This window comes from Neoarius graeffei, chromosome 13 (genome assembly GCF_027579695.1).
Source record: "Neoarius graeffei isolate fNeoGra1 chromosome 13, fNeoGra1.pri, whole genome shotgun sequence".
Taxonomy (NCBI): domain Eukaryota; kingdom Metazoa; phylum Chordata; class Actinopteri; order Siluriformes; family Ariidae; genus Neoarius; species Neoarius graeffei.
In genome coordinates, this window is record NC_083581.1 from 32280823 (window position 1) to 32299977 (window position 19155).

Consider the following 19155-nt stretch of genomic DNA (forward strand, 5'->3'; position numbering starts at 1 on the left):
AGCTTTATGGTGTTCATTTTTACCTTGATATTTACATCATCTGTGATTTCTTCTGAGATATCTCAATCCTACAGAGTAGAGGCTGTACAATCCCATATAATGCCGGTGTGTTTTGGTGCATACGTAGGTCAAGCAGACAGCTCCCTCTCTGAATCAGAGGATGAGAATCCAGAAGCATTAAGGCCTCTGAGTCACTACACCCTGTGTGAACAGCCCCAGGCTGACCTCCTCCTCATTCTACCCACTACTCCTCCTCCGTCCCCACGACTCACCTCAATCACTTAACCACCCAGGTCACTGACTCTGGTGTAGCGAGGAATCGAAAGGAAACCTCCAAACTAGTGTAAACTCGAGTCAGGAACATAGTTGGACTTTAGTGCATATGGATTTAACACAATTCTACATCAAACATGTAATGTTATACTGATTATGGCCATGCAATCTAGTCCATTAATGCATAACCCCATTTTCAGTTCTCACTAATTATTACAGCATTAGCAATAAGTATAAAAAATACTTTAATATTCAATTCTCTATAAGTATTAATCCATCCATTATCTGTAGCTGCTTATACTGTACAGGGTCTCAGGCAAGCTGGAGCCTATCCCAGCTGACTATGGGCTAGAGGCGGGGTACACCCTGGACAAGTCGCCAGGTCATCGCAGGGCTGACACATACCGTAGACACAGACAACCATTCACACTCGCATTCACACCTACGGTCAATTTAGAGTCACCAGTTAACCTAACTGCATGCCTTTGGACTGTGGGGGAAACCGGAGCACCCGGAGGAAACCCACACAGACACGGGGAGAACATGCAAACTCCACACAGAAAGGCCCTCGTCGGACACTGGGCTCGAACCCAGGACCTTCTTGCTGTGAGGCGACAGTGCTAACCACTACACCGCCGTGCCGCCCCTATAAGTATTAAGTAAAGGTAAAAAAGACAGAATCCGGGCGGCACGGTGGTGTAGTGGTTAGCGCTGTCGCCTCACAGCAAGAAGGTCCTGGGTTCGAGCCCCGGGGCCGGCGAGGGCCTTTCTGTGTGGAGTTTGCATGTTCTCCCCGTGTCCGCGTGGGTTTCCTCCGGGTGCTCCGGTTTCCCCCACAGTCCAAAGACATGCAGGTTAGGTTAACTGGTGACTCTAAATTGACCGTAGGTGTGAATGTGAGTGTGAATGCTTGTCTGTGTCTATGTGTCAGCCCTGTGATGACCTGGCGACTTGTCCAGGGTGTACCCCGCCTTTCGCCCGTAGTCAGCTGGGATAGGCTCCAGCTTGCCTGCTACCCTGTAGAAGGATAAAGCGGCTTGAGATAATGAGATGAGATGAGAAGACAGAATCCTATATGAATTACAGGGTGTGGTTACTGCATAAGTTTTTTTTTTTTTAAGGCAAGGCTTAAAGATGAACACGTCTAAGAATAAATCCATCCACTTGGGGGCGATCAAGTTCTACAGCTTAGAGACCTGATCAGAGTGTGCTAATTCAAAGGAACAAAAACATAAAGCTTCATTATGCATGCATCCAGATAGAGAGCAAAGCCAGTGGCTCATTCAGTCACTCTTATTAATCCTCAGTGGGTTTGCAGCCAATAAAGTCCACCGTTGTAGAGGTACTATAGGTCATCTAACAGGCCAAGCTCACACACATCTCCAATCATCTCCATTTTGCATAAAAATGCCTCTGAAAAAAAAAAACAGGCAATGACTACATATATGTTTAAATATTTCATATTTAGACATAACCATATGCCTGCATGTCTTGATTTTTGGTTCATACTTATCTTGATGCGATGACGGCAGGTTTACGATGGTAACTTGCATATAGGTGATGGATAGTGACTCACATATAGGCAAGTTCCTAAAAGAAGATAAAATGTAAGGAGCAAAAGTGCTGCACTCATTAGTATACAGTTGTAGTGCCTCCTTGACTCCAGTCCCAGTTAACATCTGATTCAACTCTTTCCTCTTTTCATCCAGTATAAAAAACACAGTTTGCTGTAAGACTGTGTTTGATCCACCTCACGACACTAAGAATATACAGTTATTTTTATTCAGAGATTAAGGCTGGTGATAAAGAGGGATATGGCACTATTAATTAAATGATTGCTATAATGAAGCTTCATTAAACAGAAATCAATAAAGCAGGGCTCAAATTAAAACAAGGCCCATACATTGTGTGCTCTTTTACAAGGAGGCTCTAAATGGCCTCATATATTCAACCCAATAAGATGTTGCTATGGGAACCCAGGAAGGGTATGGCATGTTTAACAAATTTAAAAAGACAGTGTACGCTTTTTTGTCTTCGCCCTTTTATTTGCTGCAGAGCATAGTCTCTGTGAGGTCTACTACTACTGTGCAATTTGTACAGAGTTAATGATCAGATCTAAGTAATGGTGAGTTAATTGATCGTTGTGGGTATTCCAACCATGAACTATGGCGTATTTGTAAAGCCATTACAGTAATGTGTCTATGTAGCCGTTCATTCATGAAATTGATATTCTGCAAATGCAACACTGTCCTGTACATGATGCTTAGTGTGGTCTTAACTGCTCTTTATTGCCACCCCACATCTTAAGGGGAAAAAAAACCCATAATAAAGCTACTGAGCTCAAACTGTATATACAGTCAGAGGCGATTTTAGAGTCTATTGTGGCCCCAAGCAAAAATTTCCAGGGGGCCCTTCTGACCAGTGTTCATCTCCAATATGTTATAAATAATCTGACACCAAAGAAAAATGTATGAAACCAAAGTTTTTTAAATTCCAAATGTGAAAATACAATGGTAAAGAACAATAAAAACAATAAAAAAACAAAATAAATAAGCCCTCCGGCCCCGACTCTCGGGGGGGGGGGCCCTGGGCCAGGGGGTCCCAAGCAGTTGCCTGCCTTGCCTGTTCACAAGCTGCGCGTCTGTATATAGTACCAGTCAGAAGTTTTGACACACCTTCTCATTCAATGTTTTTTCCTCATTTTTATTAATTAAAAGACACTGCATGTCTTAATGATAGTTGAGTGGTTCTTGATCTCCATAATATGGATTACTACAGTTGTAGGATAGGGCTATTTACTGTATTTTTATTATTTACTATTTGATCTCAAATGCATTAAGAAAGCAAAAAAACTGCACTAATTACCTTTTAACAAGGCGCCTGTTAATCAAAAAGCATTCCAGGTGACTCCCTCATGAAGCTGGTTAAGATAATGCCAATAGGTGTAAAAAGTGTCATCAAGGTAAGCACTGGCTACGCTGAAGAATCTAAAATATCAAACATGTTTTGGTCTGGTTTTTTTAAACACTTTTTTTTGTTTACCACATAATTCCATACATGTTATTTTATAGTTTTGATATCTTCAGTACAGTCAATACAGAAAAACCTCCTACAGAATAAGGGTGTACAAACTTTTGATTGGTACTGGAAACATACAGTAACCAGCCACTTTATTAGGAACATCTGCTCAATTATGCAATGACCCAATCATATGGCAACAGCGCTATGAACATAACCATGCAGATACAGGCCAAGAGCTTCAGTGAATGTTCAGATTAGAATGTGGAAATAAATGTGATCTCAGTGACTTGTTGGTTGTTGGTGTGAGTATTTCAGAAATGGCTGATTTGAAATTTTCACACACAATAGTTTCTAGACTTTACACTGAATGGTGTGTGTGTGGACCCCCCCCCCAAAAAAAAACACCTTTGTGTGGAAATGGCTTGTTGATAACAGAGGTGAGAGGAGAATAGCCAGACTGGTTTGAACTGAGGAAGGCTATCCCTGTGTCTGAAATCACTCACTACTCCCTATATAGGGAATTACTATATAGAGGACTATAGAGTGAGCCCAGTGATAAAATGAAAAAATGCTTTCGGACACTAGTCCGTCGCGCTGGTATTTACGTCATTACTGTTGCATAATAAAAACGTGCCAGATCAGGCGGCTGGTGGGTTTCAAAATAATAAATACATGCATGTATTTTTGTGATAAATACATATTATACCGAGCGTATTTCCCACATTAATGAATACAACGTACCTGCATCTTTCAGGTTTTTTTTAAATCAAGGCTGAATACTTTCTTCTTTGCCGCTGCCTTTTATTAAATCAAATTTGAGACTTTTGATTTCTTTCAGCACAACCGCAATGCATGATGGGATATACATTACTTTGGTTAGTGACCATCGTTGTACACTACTTTTTGTGATGCACTGTGGGATACTTTGAGTGCACTATATCAAATCAAAGTCCTTCCCACACCATGTGACTCATAGGGCAGCGCCAATCTCCGTTTCAGTTGCCCTTGGCCTCTTGCCTATTACATAGCTAGGGTTACAGTGGGGGGCTAGTCCTCTGGTAATCATGAGAGTTTGACTCCCCACTCGCATCTGTATTGCAGCGTGCCTTGCCAAACGGCAGTCAGTACCATTTTTATGATGGTCTTTGGTATGACCCGAGCAGAACTCGTGAGGTCCTGATCGAGAGGTGGACACGCTAACCACTCGGCCAACTCGTGGTGAGTGCACTATATAGGGTGTAAATAATCCTCACTAAGGTTTTGGATAGCGCTACAAAATGGCGTCCCCACTATATAGTGAGTAGGGAGCGATTTTGGACATGGTATGATATCTTAAGTAACCACTTTTTACAACTGTGGTGAGCAGAACAGCATTTCAAAATGCACATGTTAAACCTTGAAGCAGGTGGGATACAAAACCAGAAGGTAACTTCAAATTCCACCCGTCAACCAAGAACAGGGCTCGTGTTTACCGAAACTGGACAGTTCACGATTGGAAAAAGACCAGGGGATGTTTTCCTGTTAAAGTGGCCAGTGAACATAGGTCTTTATTTAAACAACAGAAAGAAATGTGGCGGTCCATGTCTGACTCACTGGTACTAACTGTCTGATCTTTGCTAATGAGGGCGATAAAAAATAATTGGGATGCTCTCGCGCCTTGAACGTTGCAGATAAGACTAGGTTAATTTTTTTCACCTATAAATATTCTGTAGTTTTCTGAGCAGGCATAAGAGGTGTTGAGTGCTCTGTAGAGCCACTAGTTAATTTATTGCAACACTGACTACTTTGTAGCAATCTCCCTCAGAGCATTAGGAACGAAGGATTAAATTCACAGACCTGAAAAGAAAAATTCATGAATTATAGCAGTCGAAGGCTAATTAAATCGCTTCACATTACCATGTGACACATGAATAAATAGCTGAAGGCATAAAGCATCAAGAGACTGACATGTGGAAAGAACACCAAGGAATATACAAAATGGAGGCACACCAAAGATGGCACTGGAGGAGTACAAAGGCCTTTGGAGGAAAAGGCGATGGATCAGACCCCAGTAGAAGGGGAGGGAGGGGTGAAAAGTCGTAAAAACCTGGATGCACTACTCTGGCCTCTGGCTCTTCATATCTTTTACATTTCTAATTAAAAGAGATAAAGAGTGAGGGAGTCATCAATCCTACAGTGATTTCCCTGTTAAGGTTTTAGAGGAGGCCATAAAGCAGGCAGCCCGGCTCCATTGATTTTATAATTAGCCCCCCTGCACAAGGAGAACACAGAGAATACAGAAGAAGAAAGAATAAGAGAGGCACTTAAAAAAAAGGCAGCGAGAAAAAGAGGAATGAAGGTCAGCAAAAAGTGATTAAAAGGAAAAAAGATTATTCTGCTCCTAAGATAAATCATTAGCGCGTGATACATTGTTTAGGAAACGTTACAAGTGCACATTTGCAAGTCATGCATACTCGAGCACTGGTAGAACCAAACAGGATGTGAGATAAATCTGAAATGCAGGGCAAATGAACTTGCCACATCTACTGTTTATCATACACCAAAAAAATGTAAAATGAAAAAGTGTGTGTGTATATATATATATATATATATATATATATATACACACATACGCCACTTTATTAGGAACCCCCATACACCTGTTGTTTTATGCAGTTATCTAATCAGCCAATCCTTTGACAGCAGCACAATGCATACAATCATGTAGGTTCAAATCAGTTCATGTTCACTTCAAACATCAGAGTAGGAAAAATTGTGATCTTCGTAACTTTCACTGTGGCATGGGTGTTGGTGCCAGATGAACTGGTCTGAGTATGTCAGAAACTGCTGATCTCCTGGGGTTTTCACACACAGCAGTCTCTAGAGTTTACATAGAATGGTGCAAAAAACAAAAAACATTAAATGAGCAGCAGTTCTGTGGTTGGAAACGTCTTGTTGATAACAGAGGTCAGAGGAAAACGGCCAGGGATGGGTTTCCCAAAAGCCTCTTAGCGCCAAGAGCATTTTAACTAGGAGAGTGCTCATTGCACTGCTCGCTCGACCATTTAATGACTATCTTTGTGCTACGATGCTTTTGGGAAACTCAGCACAGATTGATTTGAGCTGCTAGGAAGGTTATAGTAACTCATATAATCCCTCTTTACAACCGTGGTGAACAGAAAAGCATCTCACTATACAACAGCAGAAGACCACATTGGGTTCCACTCCTGCAGCCAAGAACAGTAATCTTAGAATCAAGAAGTGTGTGTGTATATATATATATATATATATATATATATATATATATATATATATATATATATATATACACACACACACAGGATATAAATATTATGGAATCAATTTTGTGCCAAAAAGCGTACACACCCTGTTAAAATGACCGGTTTTTCTGAGGTTAAAAAAAAAAAATGAAACCACGATAAATAATTTCAAAACTTTTCACACCTTTAATGTGACCTATAACCTGTACAATTCAATTGAAAAACAAACAAATCTGTTAGGGGGAAAAACATTTTTTTTAAAAAGCGTACAATAAGCTGGTTGTACAAGTGTGCACACCCTTAAACTAATACTTTGTTGAAGCACCTTTTGATTTACAATTACAGCATTCAGTCTTTTTGGGTTCACACCTGCCATCAATTCAAATGACTCTGATTAACCCCAAATAAAGTTCAGACATTTACTCAGTTGCTCCTCCAGCAAAAGCCAGGGTTCTCAGAGAGCTTACCAAGCATCAAAGGGATCTCACTATTGAAAGGTATCAGTCAGGAGAAGGGTACAAAATAAATTTCCACGGCATTAGATATACCATGGAGCACAGTGAAGACAGTCATCAAGAAGTGGAGAAAATATGGGTCAACAGTGACATTACCGAGAACTGGACATCCCTCCAAAATTGATGAAAAGACAAGATGAAAACTGGTCAGGGAGGCTGCCAAGAGGCCTACAGAAACACTTAAGGAGCTGCAAGAATTTCTAGCAAGTACTGGTTGTGTACATGTGACAATCTCTCATTCTCCATATGTCTGGACTATGAGGTAGGGTCAAAGAAAAACATCCAGGCCTGGCTAAATTTTGCAAAAAAACAAAAACAAACAAAAAAACCCCATCAACTTTCCCAAAAGCATATGGGAAAATGTGTCATGGTCTGATGAAACCAAGGTTGAACTTTTTGGCCACAATTCCAAAAGGTATGTTTGGCACAAAACCAACACTGCGCATCACCAAAAGAACACCATACCCACGGTGAAGCATGGTGGTGGCAGCATCCTGTTTTGGGGTTGTTGTTCTTCAGCTGGAACAGGAACTTTAGTCAAGGTGGAGGGAATTAAGAACAGTTCTAAATACCAGTCAATTTTGGCCCAAAACCTTCAGGTGTCTGCTAGAAAGCTGAAGAGGAATTTCATTTTTCAGCATTACAATGACACCAAGCATACATCAAACTCAACAAAAGAATGGCATCACCGGAAGAAAATTAAAGTTTTGGAATGGCCCAGCCAGAGCCCAGACCTAAATCCAATTGAAAATCTGTGGGGTGACCTGAAGAGGGCTGTGCACAAGAGATGCCTTCGCAATCTGACAGATTTGGAGCGCATTTGCAAGGAAAAGTGGGCAAATATTGCCAAGTCTACATGCGGCAGGCTGATAGACTCTTACCCAAAAAGACTGAATGCTGTAATTAAATCAAAAGGTGCTTCAACAAAGTATAAGTTTAAGGGTGCACACACTTCTACAACCAGCTTATTGTATGCTTATTTTTTATGTTTCCCCCCCAACAGATTGTTTGCTTTTCAATTGAATTGTACAGGTTATAGGTCACATTAAAGGTGTGAAAAGTTTTGAAATTATTTATCATGGTTTCATTTTTTTTTTTTAACATCAGAAAAACCTGTCATTTTAACGGGGTGTGTACACTTTATATCCACTGTATAGGGTGGCACAGTGGTTAGCACTGTTGCCTCACAACAAGAAGGTTCTGGGTTTGAAACTCGTGGCCAACTGGGACCTTTCTGTGTGAAGTTTGCATGTTCTCCCTGTGCCTGTGTGGGGTTCCTCCCACACTCCAAAAGATGTGGATTAGGTCAACTGGCTACTCCAATAGGTGCGAATGGTTGTTCGTCTCTGTGTTAACCCCGTGATAGATTGGTGACTTGCCCAGGGTGAACTCTGCCTCTCACCTCAAGTCAGCTGGGTTTGGCTCTAGCGACCCTGACAGACAAGTGGCATACACAATGGATGGATGTTTATGTCTAGGAATATAATCACAAGCTTGTACTTGAATGTGTATTGTCTTGCTATCTCGCCATGACCTAAAGTCTGTTATTTTTTATTTTATTCCAAAAAATGTGTAAAAATAAAGTAAAAAAAAAATATCCAGGTCAATTTTTTTTTAAAATATTCAATACTTTATTGTTGAAACCCACCCAAACCCTTACAGTATAACACAGTCTGGGAAAAAAACAAACAAACAAAAAAAAAACATATTGGCTATATGTATATTTAAAATAATAATAATAATAATAATAATGAAAAAACAAAGAAAATAGAGGCCTTATTGCTATGAATACAGATGGACTGGAAAGAGTTCTTCTGAGAGGATCTGGATCCAAAGTCTATATAGAATTAAAGCTCAGGAGTTTTACAGGGCACAGTGAAAACAGCGAGGACCTTGTGGTGCTCTAAATACAAACCAGCATGGCACAGCAGATGGATGCTAATTAGTTTACAACAGTAAAAGCTACAAACCACCAAGGGGTGAAAAGTATCTAGTACACTTAAAAGGTTGTGCCATTTAATCCAAGAAGTTCAGTGATGTCTTGGTTAAATTTATGTAGTGACAATAAATGTAACAGGAAAAACAGCAGGGATTAAACCAAGTATCTTACAGTACATATGTATAATAACTACTGTACGAATCAAAGAGAACATGGATTATGAAACATCATATTATAAACATTATAATCTTGTATAAAAAGTTACAGAATAAAATTAGTCAAACCTTAAAGTAGTGGCTCTCAAATTGGGGTTTCTAGCAAAGACGTCCATGTTTTGTTTTCTGTTACAGTAATGGAAAACACAATCACTATCAAAACTGGTATATTAAATGACTGTTATAGTTACTAGCCTACTGACTGGTCACTTGATTTACACTGGTTTAATACAAACTTCAGAATAACAACTAACAAACAAATAGGCCTATAAATAAATGTATCCATGGACTTAATGTGTTCTGTTGGTAGGAAGACCGGGGGGGGAAAAAAGCAGCAAACAAACAAACGCTCTGTGGCGCCAATAAACAGCAATATTATTATTGCACATAATTTAAAAAAAAAATGAGCCTAATATTTGAATAATTGGAACATGATCATAAAACAAATCCTTGGTTGAAACATTCTGAGAACCCATGCCTTAAAGGAAATACAGTAAAACATCACCTAGTTAAATGAGTACAGCATAAATAGTAGAAAACGTTGATATCATACTTTGTTGCAGAGACAGAGCTCAAAATATTTGCATTAATTAAAATAAAATAAGCTAAATATAATTATGACTGGTAGGATTATTGCAATCAGGACTGCTCATGTCTGTGCAAACACTCCTATGATTATTTCCTGTTTAACCCCGATTGCCATCAATTCAGTCTCTTTATTACACATTCATGTCATTTCCCTTCTGACGCACACACTTCATGATATCCTCAACAGGCTGCAGTTGACGTATTTACCAATGCTCAAAAAAAAAACAAATTGTAATAATAATAATAATAATAATAGCCTTAATGTCAAGGACAAAAATCCTATCCTCTCAAACATGGATTCAAATGTATTTTACATAATACGTTATTGCAATATTGAAGCTGTAACTCTGATAAAGATAAAAACTTATATACTTTTGTTTTAGTAAAATTCAAAACTAGCCTTATACACCTACACACACACACACACACACACACACACCAAAAAAAAAAAAAAGACATCCTTTCTAACACACCATTTTGTCTTAAATAACTTCTTAAAACATACTTTTGATATGTGTTAACTAAGGATGCATCAATATCTTTTATATTTTTTTTTCAGACTGAGTAAAAGTGCATGTTTTTTGCTATCTGTTGATACTGATATGGAAGTCAGTAATCCACTCATCATTCCGGGGCGTTATGGAAGATTTCATTTAGCTTTGTTTATGTCGGTTGCTGCTAGCAACGAACTCTTTGTTCAGAGTTTTAGATATTATGGTGTTTAAACAGTTGCTAGCATGAGGATGGCTGAAATGGGAGTGCAGAGCATTATCAGGGAGTGCTGTTATTAAAAATGAGCACACTTGACTTGCGAGAAAAGTGTAGCAAGTAAAAGCGCACAACACAACGATCGCAGTACTGAAGTGTTCACACAGGCCAGTTTCTCAGGTCACTGCTTCATGCTCACTAATTCTTTGTATGCGCAACCTTCAGTTCACTGGAACGCGTGCGCATTTTTAACTCTGCACACTCAGGTTGGCCATCCTTGCACTTTCAATTCATTAAAAGATACTGTACTGTCTAAACACTATAAAGGTGTTCCTCCTCTTGATATTTTCACCAAACACAGTTTGCAGTCTGCTTTGACCTTTGATCATTAATACACATAAGTCCATATTGTTCTCATTTCATGTCATCGGATTTTTTAAAGTGGCAATGTATACCAGGCTTACGTCACATTATATGGTACTGGATGCTGGTTTTGGAGCTTTTCAAATCTATGAATAAATGAGATAAAGGTAACGGAAGGTCCATCTATATTGACACATCCCTAGTGTTAAGTATTTGAACACGTAAATGTGTGAAAGACTGATTAGTGTAGTAGCTTGTGCATACAGAAAGTGCATTGAAAATGGAAAGCAAATTGCATATGTCAGTACAGGTTACTGTGCAAAGACCTGTAACAGGATGATCTTGTAGTTCCACTCCTCACCACAGGGGGCTCTCTTCAACATCACTAAAGTGAACCAGCAGAAAGCAGAGTTAAGGATAGTGTACTTTTGAGAACAGAAGAACACTAGAGGTAAGGAGGGGACAGGAGAGGAGAGGAGAGGACAGGACGAGTGATTGAGCGAGTGAGTGAAGTGAGGGAGAGACAGTTTTAATGATGCTGAAAATTGGCCAGTGCGCGCTGACTACCCTTTCAGTAAATCATTGCTACAGCTTGCTGTCAACTTATCTGTCCTCTTGTCCTCCTATCATACCGCTCCCACATCCACCATTCACACTATGCCTCCTCCTCTCACTCACGGACACTATTTTCTTCTCCCTCGCTATAGCCGTCTGTCTCTCTCACTTCTCTCCCTCACTAATTTTATGAGGAGGTATTCAAAACTTCCATCTCCACACCATATTTGCCTTGTCACCATAAATCTTATGTTAGGTGTGTGTGTGCGTGTGTGTGTGTGTGTGTGTGACACAATCACTGCTTCTAAGAAAGGGATATGAAAAAGGGCATGAGGCCAGTGTGCTTGTCAGTGACGGTAGCCTGTGTGCACAAACATGACATAGAAGAACAAGTGATAGCAAATCACACTAACATTATGACAGATCTTAAGAGCTCTCTCTCTCTCTCTGTGTGTGTGTGCGCGTGCGTGTATGTGTACCTAAGAAGAGTGTTTCTGTGGTTAGGCAGGAGTAGTGCCATCTCTTCTCCAGAGCTATTCCCACCTGATTGAAACACTTCATACTCCTCTTCCTGCAACACAAGCAGACACGTACACTCTTTACCCCTTAAAGCAGTTGCTACAGCCACCCTTGGTGGCAAGTATACTAGTGCATCTCAAAAAATTAGAATACCATGAAAAAGTTCCTTTTTTTCATAATTTAATTCAAAAAGGTAAACTTTCATATATTCTATATTCATTACATGAAAAGTGAAATATTTAAAGCCTTTTTTGTTTTAATTTTGATGATTATGGCTTATAGCTCATGAAAATCAGAAATCCAGTATCTCAAATTATTAGAATATTCCCCAAGATCAAATAAAAAAAAAAAGGATTTACAATACAGAAATGTCCAACTTCTGAAAAGTATATTCATTTATACACTCAATAATTGGTTGGGGCTCCTTTACCATGAATTACTGTATCAATGCGGTGTGGCATGGAGGTGATCAGTCTGTGGCACTGTGGAGGCGTTATTGAAGCCCAGGTTGCTTTGATACTGGCCTTCAGCGTATCTGTATTTTTGGGTCGGGTGTTTCTCATCTTCCTCTTGACAATACCCCATAGATTCTCTATGGGGTTCAGGTCAGGCAAGTTGGCTGGCCAATCAAACACAGTAATATCACGGTCAGCAAACCATTTGGTAGTAGTTTTGGCACTGTGGGTAGGCGCTAAGTCCTGCTGGAAAAGGAAATCAGCATCTCCAAAAAGCTCGTCAGCAGATGGAAGCATGAAATGCTCTAAAATCTCCTGGTAGATGGCTGTGTTGACTTTGGACTTGATAAAATACAGTGGACCAACACCAGCAGATGACATGGCACCCCAAATCATCACAGACTGTGGAAACTTCACACTGGGCTTCAAACACCTTGGATTCTGTGCCTCTCCACTCTTCCTCCAGACTCTAGAACCATGATTTCCAAATTAAATGCAAAATATATTTTCATCTGAAAAGAGGACTTTGGACCACTGAGCAACAGTCCATTTCTTTCTCTCCTTAGCCCAGATAAGACACTTCTGACATTGTCTCTGGCTCAGGCTTGATATTAGGAATGCGAAAGTTGTATCCCCTTTCTTGAAGATGTCTGTTTGTGATGGGTCTTGATACACTGACACCAGCCTCAGTCCACTCCTTGTGAAGCTCTCCCAAGTTCTTGAATCAACTTTTCTTGACAATCCTCTCAAGACTGCGGCCATCCCTATTGCTTGTGCACCTTTTCCAGCCACCCTTTTCAGCAATGACCTTTTGTGGCTTACCCTCCTTGTGGAGGGCATCAGTGATCATCTTCTGGACAACAGTCAAGTCAGCAGTCTTCCCCATGATTATGGTTGTGTGTACTGAACTAGACCGAGAGATACACTGTGTTCATACTGTTTTACTCAAACTCGAAATGAAATATTCTAATATTTTGAGATTTTTTTTTTATGTTTTTGTACTGTATGCCATACTGATTAAAATTAAAATAGAAAAATGCTTGAAAAATTTTAGTTTATGTGTAATGAGTCTATAATATATAACTTTCACTCTTAAATAACTGATGGAAAATATTGAACTTTTTCACAATATTCTAATTTTTTGAGATACACTAGTATATTGTTCACCCTTAGAACATATTTAGAAGAAAAAAAGTCTAAAGACAAGGTTTTAGACAAGGTGCCATATGTCGTCATTATGGGATATACACGGGGTCGTCATATGTCATCATTAAGGGGTAAAGAGTTTTAAATAATACTAAAATAAAATAAACACTGTTTTATTACTGGTGAGTTGTTCATTGATATTACAGTTATAAGATTTCAGGTCCTTGCACTGTATATAAAAGATCTGGCCAGCTCCTCTTTTTCTTCCCGATATGTTTGACATACTGTAGTATAAACTCCTGAAAAAGTTAATGCTGACACCTTTCTGATTTAAGGAGGATTAACTTTTTCAGCAGTTTGTGCTTCTATGGGATTGGACCATATGGGCTAGCCCTTGACACTCCATGACCCTGTCGCTGGTTCACTGATTGTCCTTCCTTGGACAACTTTTGGTAGGTACCAACCCCTGCATACCGGGAACACCCCACAAGATGTGCCATTTTGGAGATGCTCAGGCCCAGTCATCTAGCCATCACAATTTGGCCCTTGTGAAAGTCGCTCAGATCCTTACGCTTGCTCACTCTTCCTGCTTCCAACACATCAACTTCAAGAACTGACTGTTCTCTTGCTGCCTAATATATCCCACCTCTTGATAGGTGCCATTGTAATGAGATGATCAATGTTATTCACTTCACCTGTCTTACAAACTGCACCTTTAAAAAAATAGAACTCGACGCCAACGGCGTCGATGGGGATGCCTCCGCCCAGTAGGCTACACGCCTTATTAAGTTGTGATTTGGGGATGGACATTTGACCTCACAGTAATCTTGACCTGGTGAAATTACTTGTATTAGCCTTGGAGATATTGTTTTCACAAGGTTTTCGGACAGACATTTGACCTCACAGTGACCTTGACCTTAGACCTTTTGATCTCAAAATCTAATCAGTTTATCTTTGTCCCCAAATGCACAAATGGTGAAAGTTTGGTGAAATTCCTTTCACCTGCCTTGGAGATATTGTGCTCACAAGGTTTTCGGACAGACATTTGACCTCACAGCGACCTTGACCTTAGACCTTTTGATCTCAAAATCTAATCAGTTCATATTTGTCCCAAAGCGCACAAACGATGAAAGTTTGGTAAAATTCCTTTCATCAGCCTTTGAGATATCGCGTTCACAAGGTTTCGGGACAGACGCACGCGGAAAGACATTTGACCTCACAGTGACCTTGACCTTAGATTTTGAGATCAAAAAGTCTAATCAGTTCATGTTTGTCCCCAAATGCAGAAAATGGTCAAAGTTTGACGAAATTCCTTTCATTAGCCTTTGAGATATCGCGTTCACAAGGTTTTGGGACGGACGGACGCACGGACAGACGGACAACCCGAAAACATAACACCTCCTGCACCTTACGGTGGCGGAGGCATAATGAATACTATTTGCAAGAAATCAATTGACACCATAACCATACAACTTACCGACTCAGAGCTGTGCATGTGTGGGTGTGTGTCATCACTAGGCTGGTGTGGGGAGCAGAGTGGAGCGGGCTGACTGATCACCACAGCCTGAGACGAGTGGAGGAGTCGTGGGGACGGAGGAGGAGTAGTGGGAAGAATGAGGAGGAGGTCAGCCTGGGGCTGTTCACACAGGGTGTAGTGACTCAGAGGCCTTAATGCTTCTGGATTCTCATCCTCTGATTCGGAGAGGGAGCTGTCTGCTTGACCTACGTATGCACCAAAACACACCGGCATTATATAGGATTGTGCAGCCCCTACTCTGTAGGATTGAGATATCTCAGAAGAAATCACAAAATATTATTTTATTGGTTGTCTTACAAAGTACATTAGTGGTTTGTGTTTTGTCTGATAGTGTGCAGTGTTGTGCTTCATGACAATGTGTCACTCACTGCTCTGCAACAACGCGGTCATGCTCCATTTAGAGCCACTCAGGGTCTCCAGCCTCTGCTCCAGCTGGTGAATGTACTCACTCACCTCCTACACACATACAACAAGCACGCGCACACACAAAGTCTAAAGGACACACACTATGCAACAAAGCAGCCAACACTTCCTATAATCCATTTAGACTGTGGACTTATGTGGACTGTGGAAATGGATTATTGGACTTCCTATAATCCATTTTTCTATGGCAAAATCAAAACACAAACTAACCCAATCAGTAATTCGACACACGTCTGAAATGGTTATAGTGATAACTAACAGTATACAAACAACTGCATCGTTTAACAGTGCATTTATATCAATCAAAGAAGTGCTCTCATTAATATTTTCTGTTTGGATCCATTTTTAATCCATCAGTGATTATGAGAATTCAAAATCTGCACTGAGATGAATGAAATTTGACCCATAATTGTGATGTCATTTTCATTTTGTCATAGAACAATATACCAACGCACCAAAAAGATTCATGAAGTTGCACGGCATATAATTATGCTATCAGGAGCAGAGTTGCCACACTGCTGTCGACAGAGCAGCCTCCCTCGAAAGAAAGCTGATTATTGAGCTACAAGAAGGGGATGTGTTGACAGGCATGAGCTTCCATGCCGAGCACTCTTAGTCATAGAATCAACAATTTCAGATGGGCAAAGTGTATTTTAAAAATGAGCACATCCTTAAATTGTGTCATATGGTACACATACAGTGTCTTGCAGAAGTATTCATCCCCCTTGGTGTTTGTCCCGTTTTGTTGCATTACAAGTTGGAATTAAAATGGATTTTTGGAGAGTTAGCACCATTTGATTTACACAACATGTCTACCACTTTAACGGTGCAAACTCATCTCTCATCTCATTATCTCTAGCCGCTTTATCCTGTTCTACAGGGTCGCAGGCAAGCTGGAGCCTATCCCAGCTGACTACGGGCGAAAGGCGGGGTACACCCTGGACAAGTCGCCAGGTCATCACAGGGCTGACACAGACACAGACAACCATTCACACTCACATTCACACCTACAGTCAATTTAGAGTCACCAGTTAACCTAACCTGCATGTCTTTGGACTGTGGGGGAAAACGGAGCACCCGGAGGAAACCCACGCGGGCACGGGGAGAACATGCAAACTCCACACAGAAAGGCCCTTGCCAGCCACGGGGCTCGAACCCGGACCTTCTGGCTGTGAGGCGACAGCGCTAACCACTACACCACCGTGCCGCCCCAAGGTGCAAACTGTTTATTATTATTTTTTGTGGACACAAACAAGATGAGAAAACAGAAACCTGGAGTGCGCATAGGTATTCACCCCCTTTCGTATGAAGCCCCTAAATAAGAGCTGGTCCAACCAATTCACTTAAGCCACATAACTAGTTGATTAAGATCCACGTGTGTGCAATCAAAGTGTCACATGATCTGCCACATGATGCCTGTATAAATCAACCTGTTCTGGAAGGACCCTGACTCTGCAACACTAAGTAAGCAACATGAAACCCAAGGAGCCTCCAAACAGGTCAGAGACAAAGTTGTGGACAAGTATGGATCAGGGTTGGGCTATAAAAAATATCCCAAACTTTGAATATCCCACGAAGCACCATTAAATCCATTATAGCAAATTGGAAAGAATATGGCACCACTACAAACCTGATAAGAGAAGGCCGCCCACCAAAACTCACAGACCGGGCAAGGAGGGCATTAATCAGAGATGCAACAGACACACCAAAGATAACACTGAAGGAGCTGCAAAGATCCACAGTGGAGATGTCCATAGGACCACTTTAAGCTGTACACTCCACAAAGCGGGGCTTTATAGAAGAGTGGCCAGAAAAAAAGCCATTGCTTAAAGAAGGGGGGAAAAAAAAAAAAAAAAAGAGGGAAAAAAAACCCAAAACAAAAAAAACACCACCACATTTGGAGTTTGCCCAACAGCATGTGCCAGACTCGCAAACACATGGAAGAAAATTCTCTGGTCAAATGAGACTAAAATTGAACTTTTTGGCCATCATGAGAAATGCCATGTGTGGCACAAACCCAACACCCTTAGAACACCATTCCTACAGTGAAGCATGGTGGTGGCAGCATCATGCTGTGGGGATATTTTTCATCTGCAGGGACAGGAAAGCTGGTCAGGACTGAAGGAAAGATGGATGGCACTAAATACAGGGCGATTCTGGAGGAAAACCTGTTTGAGTCAGCCAGAGGTTTGAAACTGGGACGAAGGTTCACATTCCAGCATGACAATGACCCTAAACATACTGCTAAAGCTACACTGGAGTGGTTTAAAGGGAAACATTTAAATGTCTTGGAATGGTCTAGTCAAAGCTCAGACCTCAATCCAGTTGAGAATCTGTAGCATAACTTGAAGATTGCTGTACACCAACACAACCCATCTAACTTGAAGGAGTTGGAGCAGTTTTGCCTTGAGGAATGGGCAAAAATAACAGTGGCTAGATGTGCTAAGCTAATAGAGACACACGCCAAGAGACTTGCAGCTGTAATTGTAGCAAAATGTGGCTCTACAAAGTATTGACTTTGGGGTGTGAATACCAATGTACACTCCAAATTTGTTTTTTTTTCATCTTAATTGTTGTTTGTGTCACAATTAAAAAACAAAAAAACAATTTGCACTTTTAAAGTGGTAGGCATGTTGTGTAAATCAAATAGTGCTAACCCTCCAAAGATCCATTTTAATTCCAGCTTGCAACGCGACAAAAAAAGGACAAACATCAAGGGGAATGAATACTTTTGCAAGACATTGTATTTAGTTTTGCACATTTAGTGCACTGATTTATTTAGTTTGGTCGTCAACAGTGCAGGAAATTTGTAGCTCATGTACGCCTGGTAAATATAGTGCAGTTTATCAGGTTTTTTGCTATTGTCTTTTTAGCATCCTAATAAAATATCCCCAAAATAATGTCTGAAATCAGTTTAGCTTTTAATAGTCAAGCAGTTTCGACTAGACAGATGTGTGTATTAGACCGAGTGTTAAATAAGGGCAGCAGTTTGCCTTTTTCTCCGCCTGCAGTTGCTCCTTTTCCTTCTGAGCCACCCTGACACTGGCTTTCAGCTCCTGCAGCTCCCTTCGCATTTCACTCAGCTGCACCTGGATGCACACACACACACACACACACACACACACACACACCCCCAAGTCAGACACGTGTTATCCTCGGTGCTTTCATTCTGTAACTCCAATTAAGCAATGTTTGAGCTTGCATTCACCCGGTTGCAGTCTCTCTCTCGCCCAAGCTCCACCTCTGCTTTGTTTCTTTCCATCCTCTCCTCCTGCAGCTGCTCTTCCTTCTGCTTGAGCTCATCATTCAGCCTGTCCAAATGCGTCCTAATCATCTATGCAGACAGCACAGACCAGACACACCCTGAACATCAATGTAGATAACTCACCATCTTTTTCTCTCTCTCTGTATACAGTACTTGTATCTCTAATTTTTTTTTTCTCTCGCCATATCTCAGCATTTTTTCATTTTATCATGCCTTAAAAGCAGAAACTCAAACTTCTGTTTAGTTCTTATGATTTCATTCCAGGAGCCTCATTCATAATGATGTCCTAAAAGTGTACATACGCTTGCTTATAAATCATTCCTCCAAACAATTTCTACAATGTCCTTGGAAAAAAGGTTCCTCAATCCTTCCC

General features: G+C 40.6%; 1 protein-coding gene across 2 annotated transcripts in view; it reads right to left on the reverse strand.

Moving 5' to 3' along the window:
- Positions 1 to 8730: 8730 nt before the first annotated feature.
- The window catches only part of calcoco1a (calcium binding and coiled-coil domain 1a), a 32959-nt gene continuing 22534 nt past the window's right edge, over positions 8731 to 19155 (reverse strand). The window contains exons 10-16 of one of the 2 annotated variants that reach the window (XM_060937540.1): positions 18726 to 18851; positions 18511 to 18606; positions 15463 to 15550; positions 15035 to 15279; positions 11917 to 12008; positions 11209 to 11267; positions 8733 to 9349 (exon numbers count right to left, since the gene is read on the reverse strand). In XM_060937540.1, coding sequence (XP_060793523.1) covers positions 11240 to 11267; positions 11917 to 12008; positions 15035 to 15279; positions 15463 to 15550; positions 18511 to 18606; positions 18726 to 18851 — 675 coding nt within the window. In that variant the 3' untranslated portion in view covers positions 8733 to 9349; positions 11209 to 11239. Of the gene's footprint in view, positions 11268 to 11916; positions 12009 to 15034; positions 15280 to 15462; positions 15551 to 18510; positions 18607 to 18725; positions 18852 to 19155 lie in introns of both variants that reach the window. The other variant, XM_060937539.1, reaches the window with a different exon arrangement.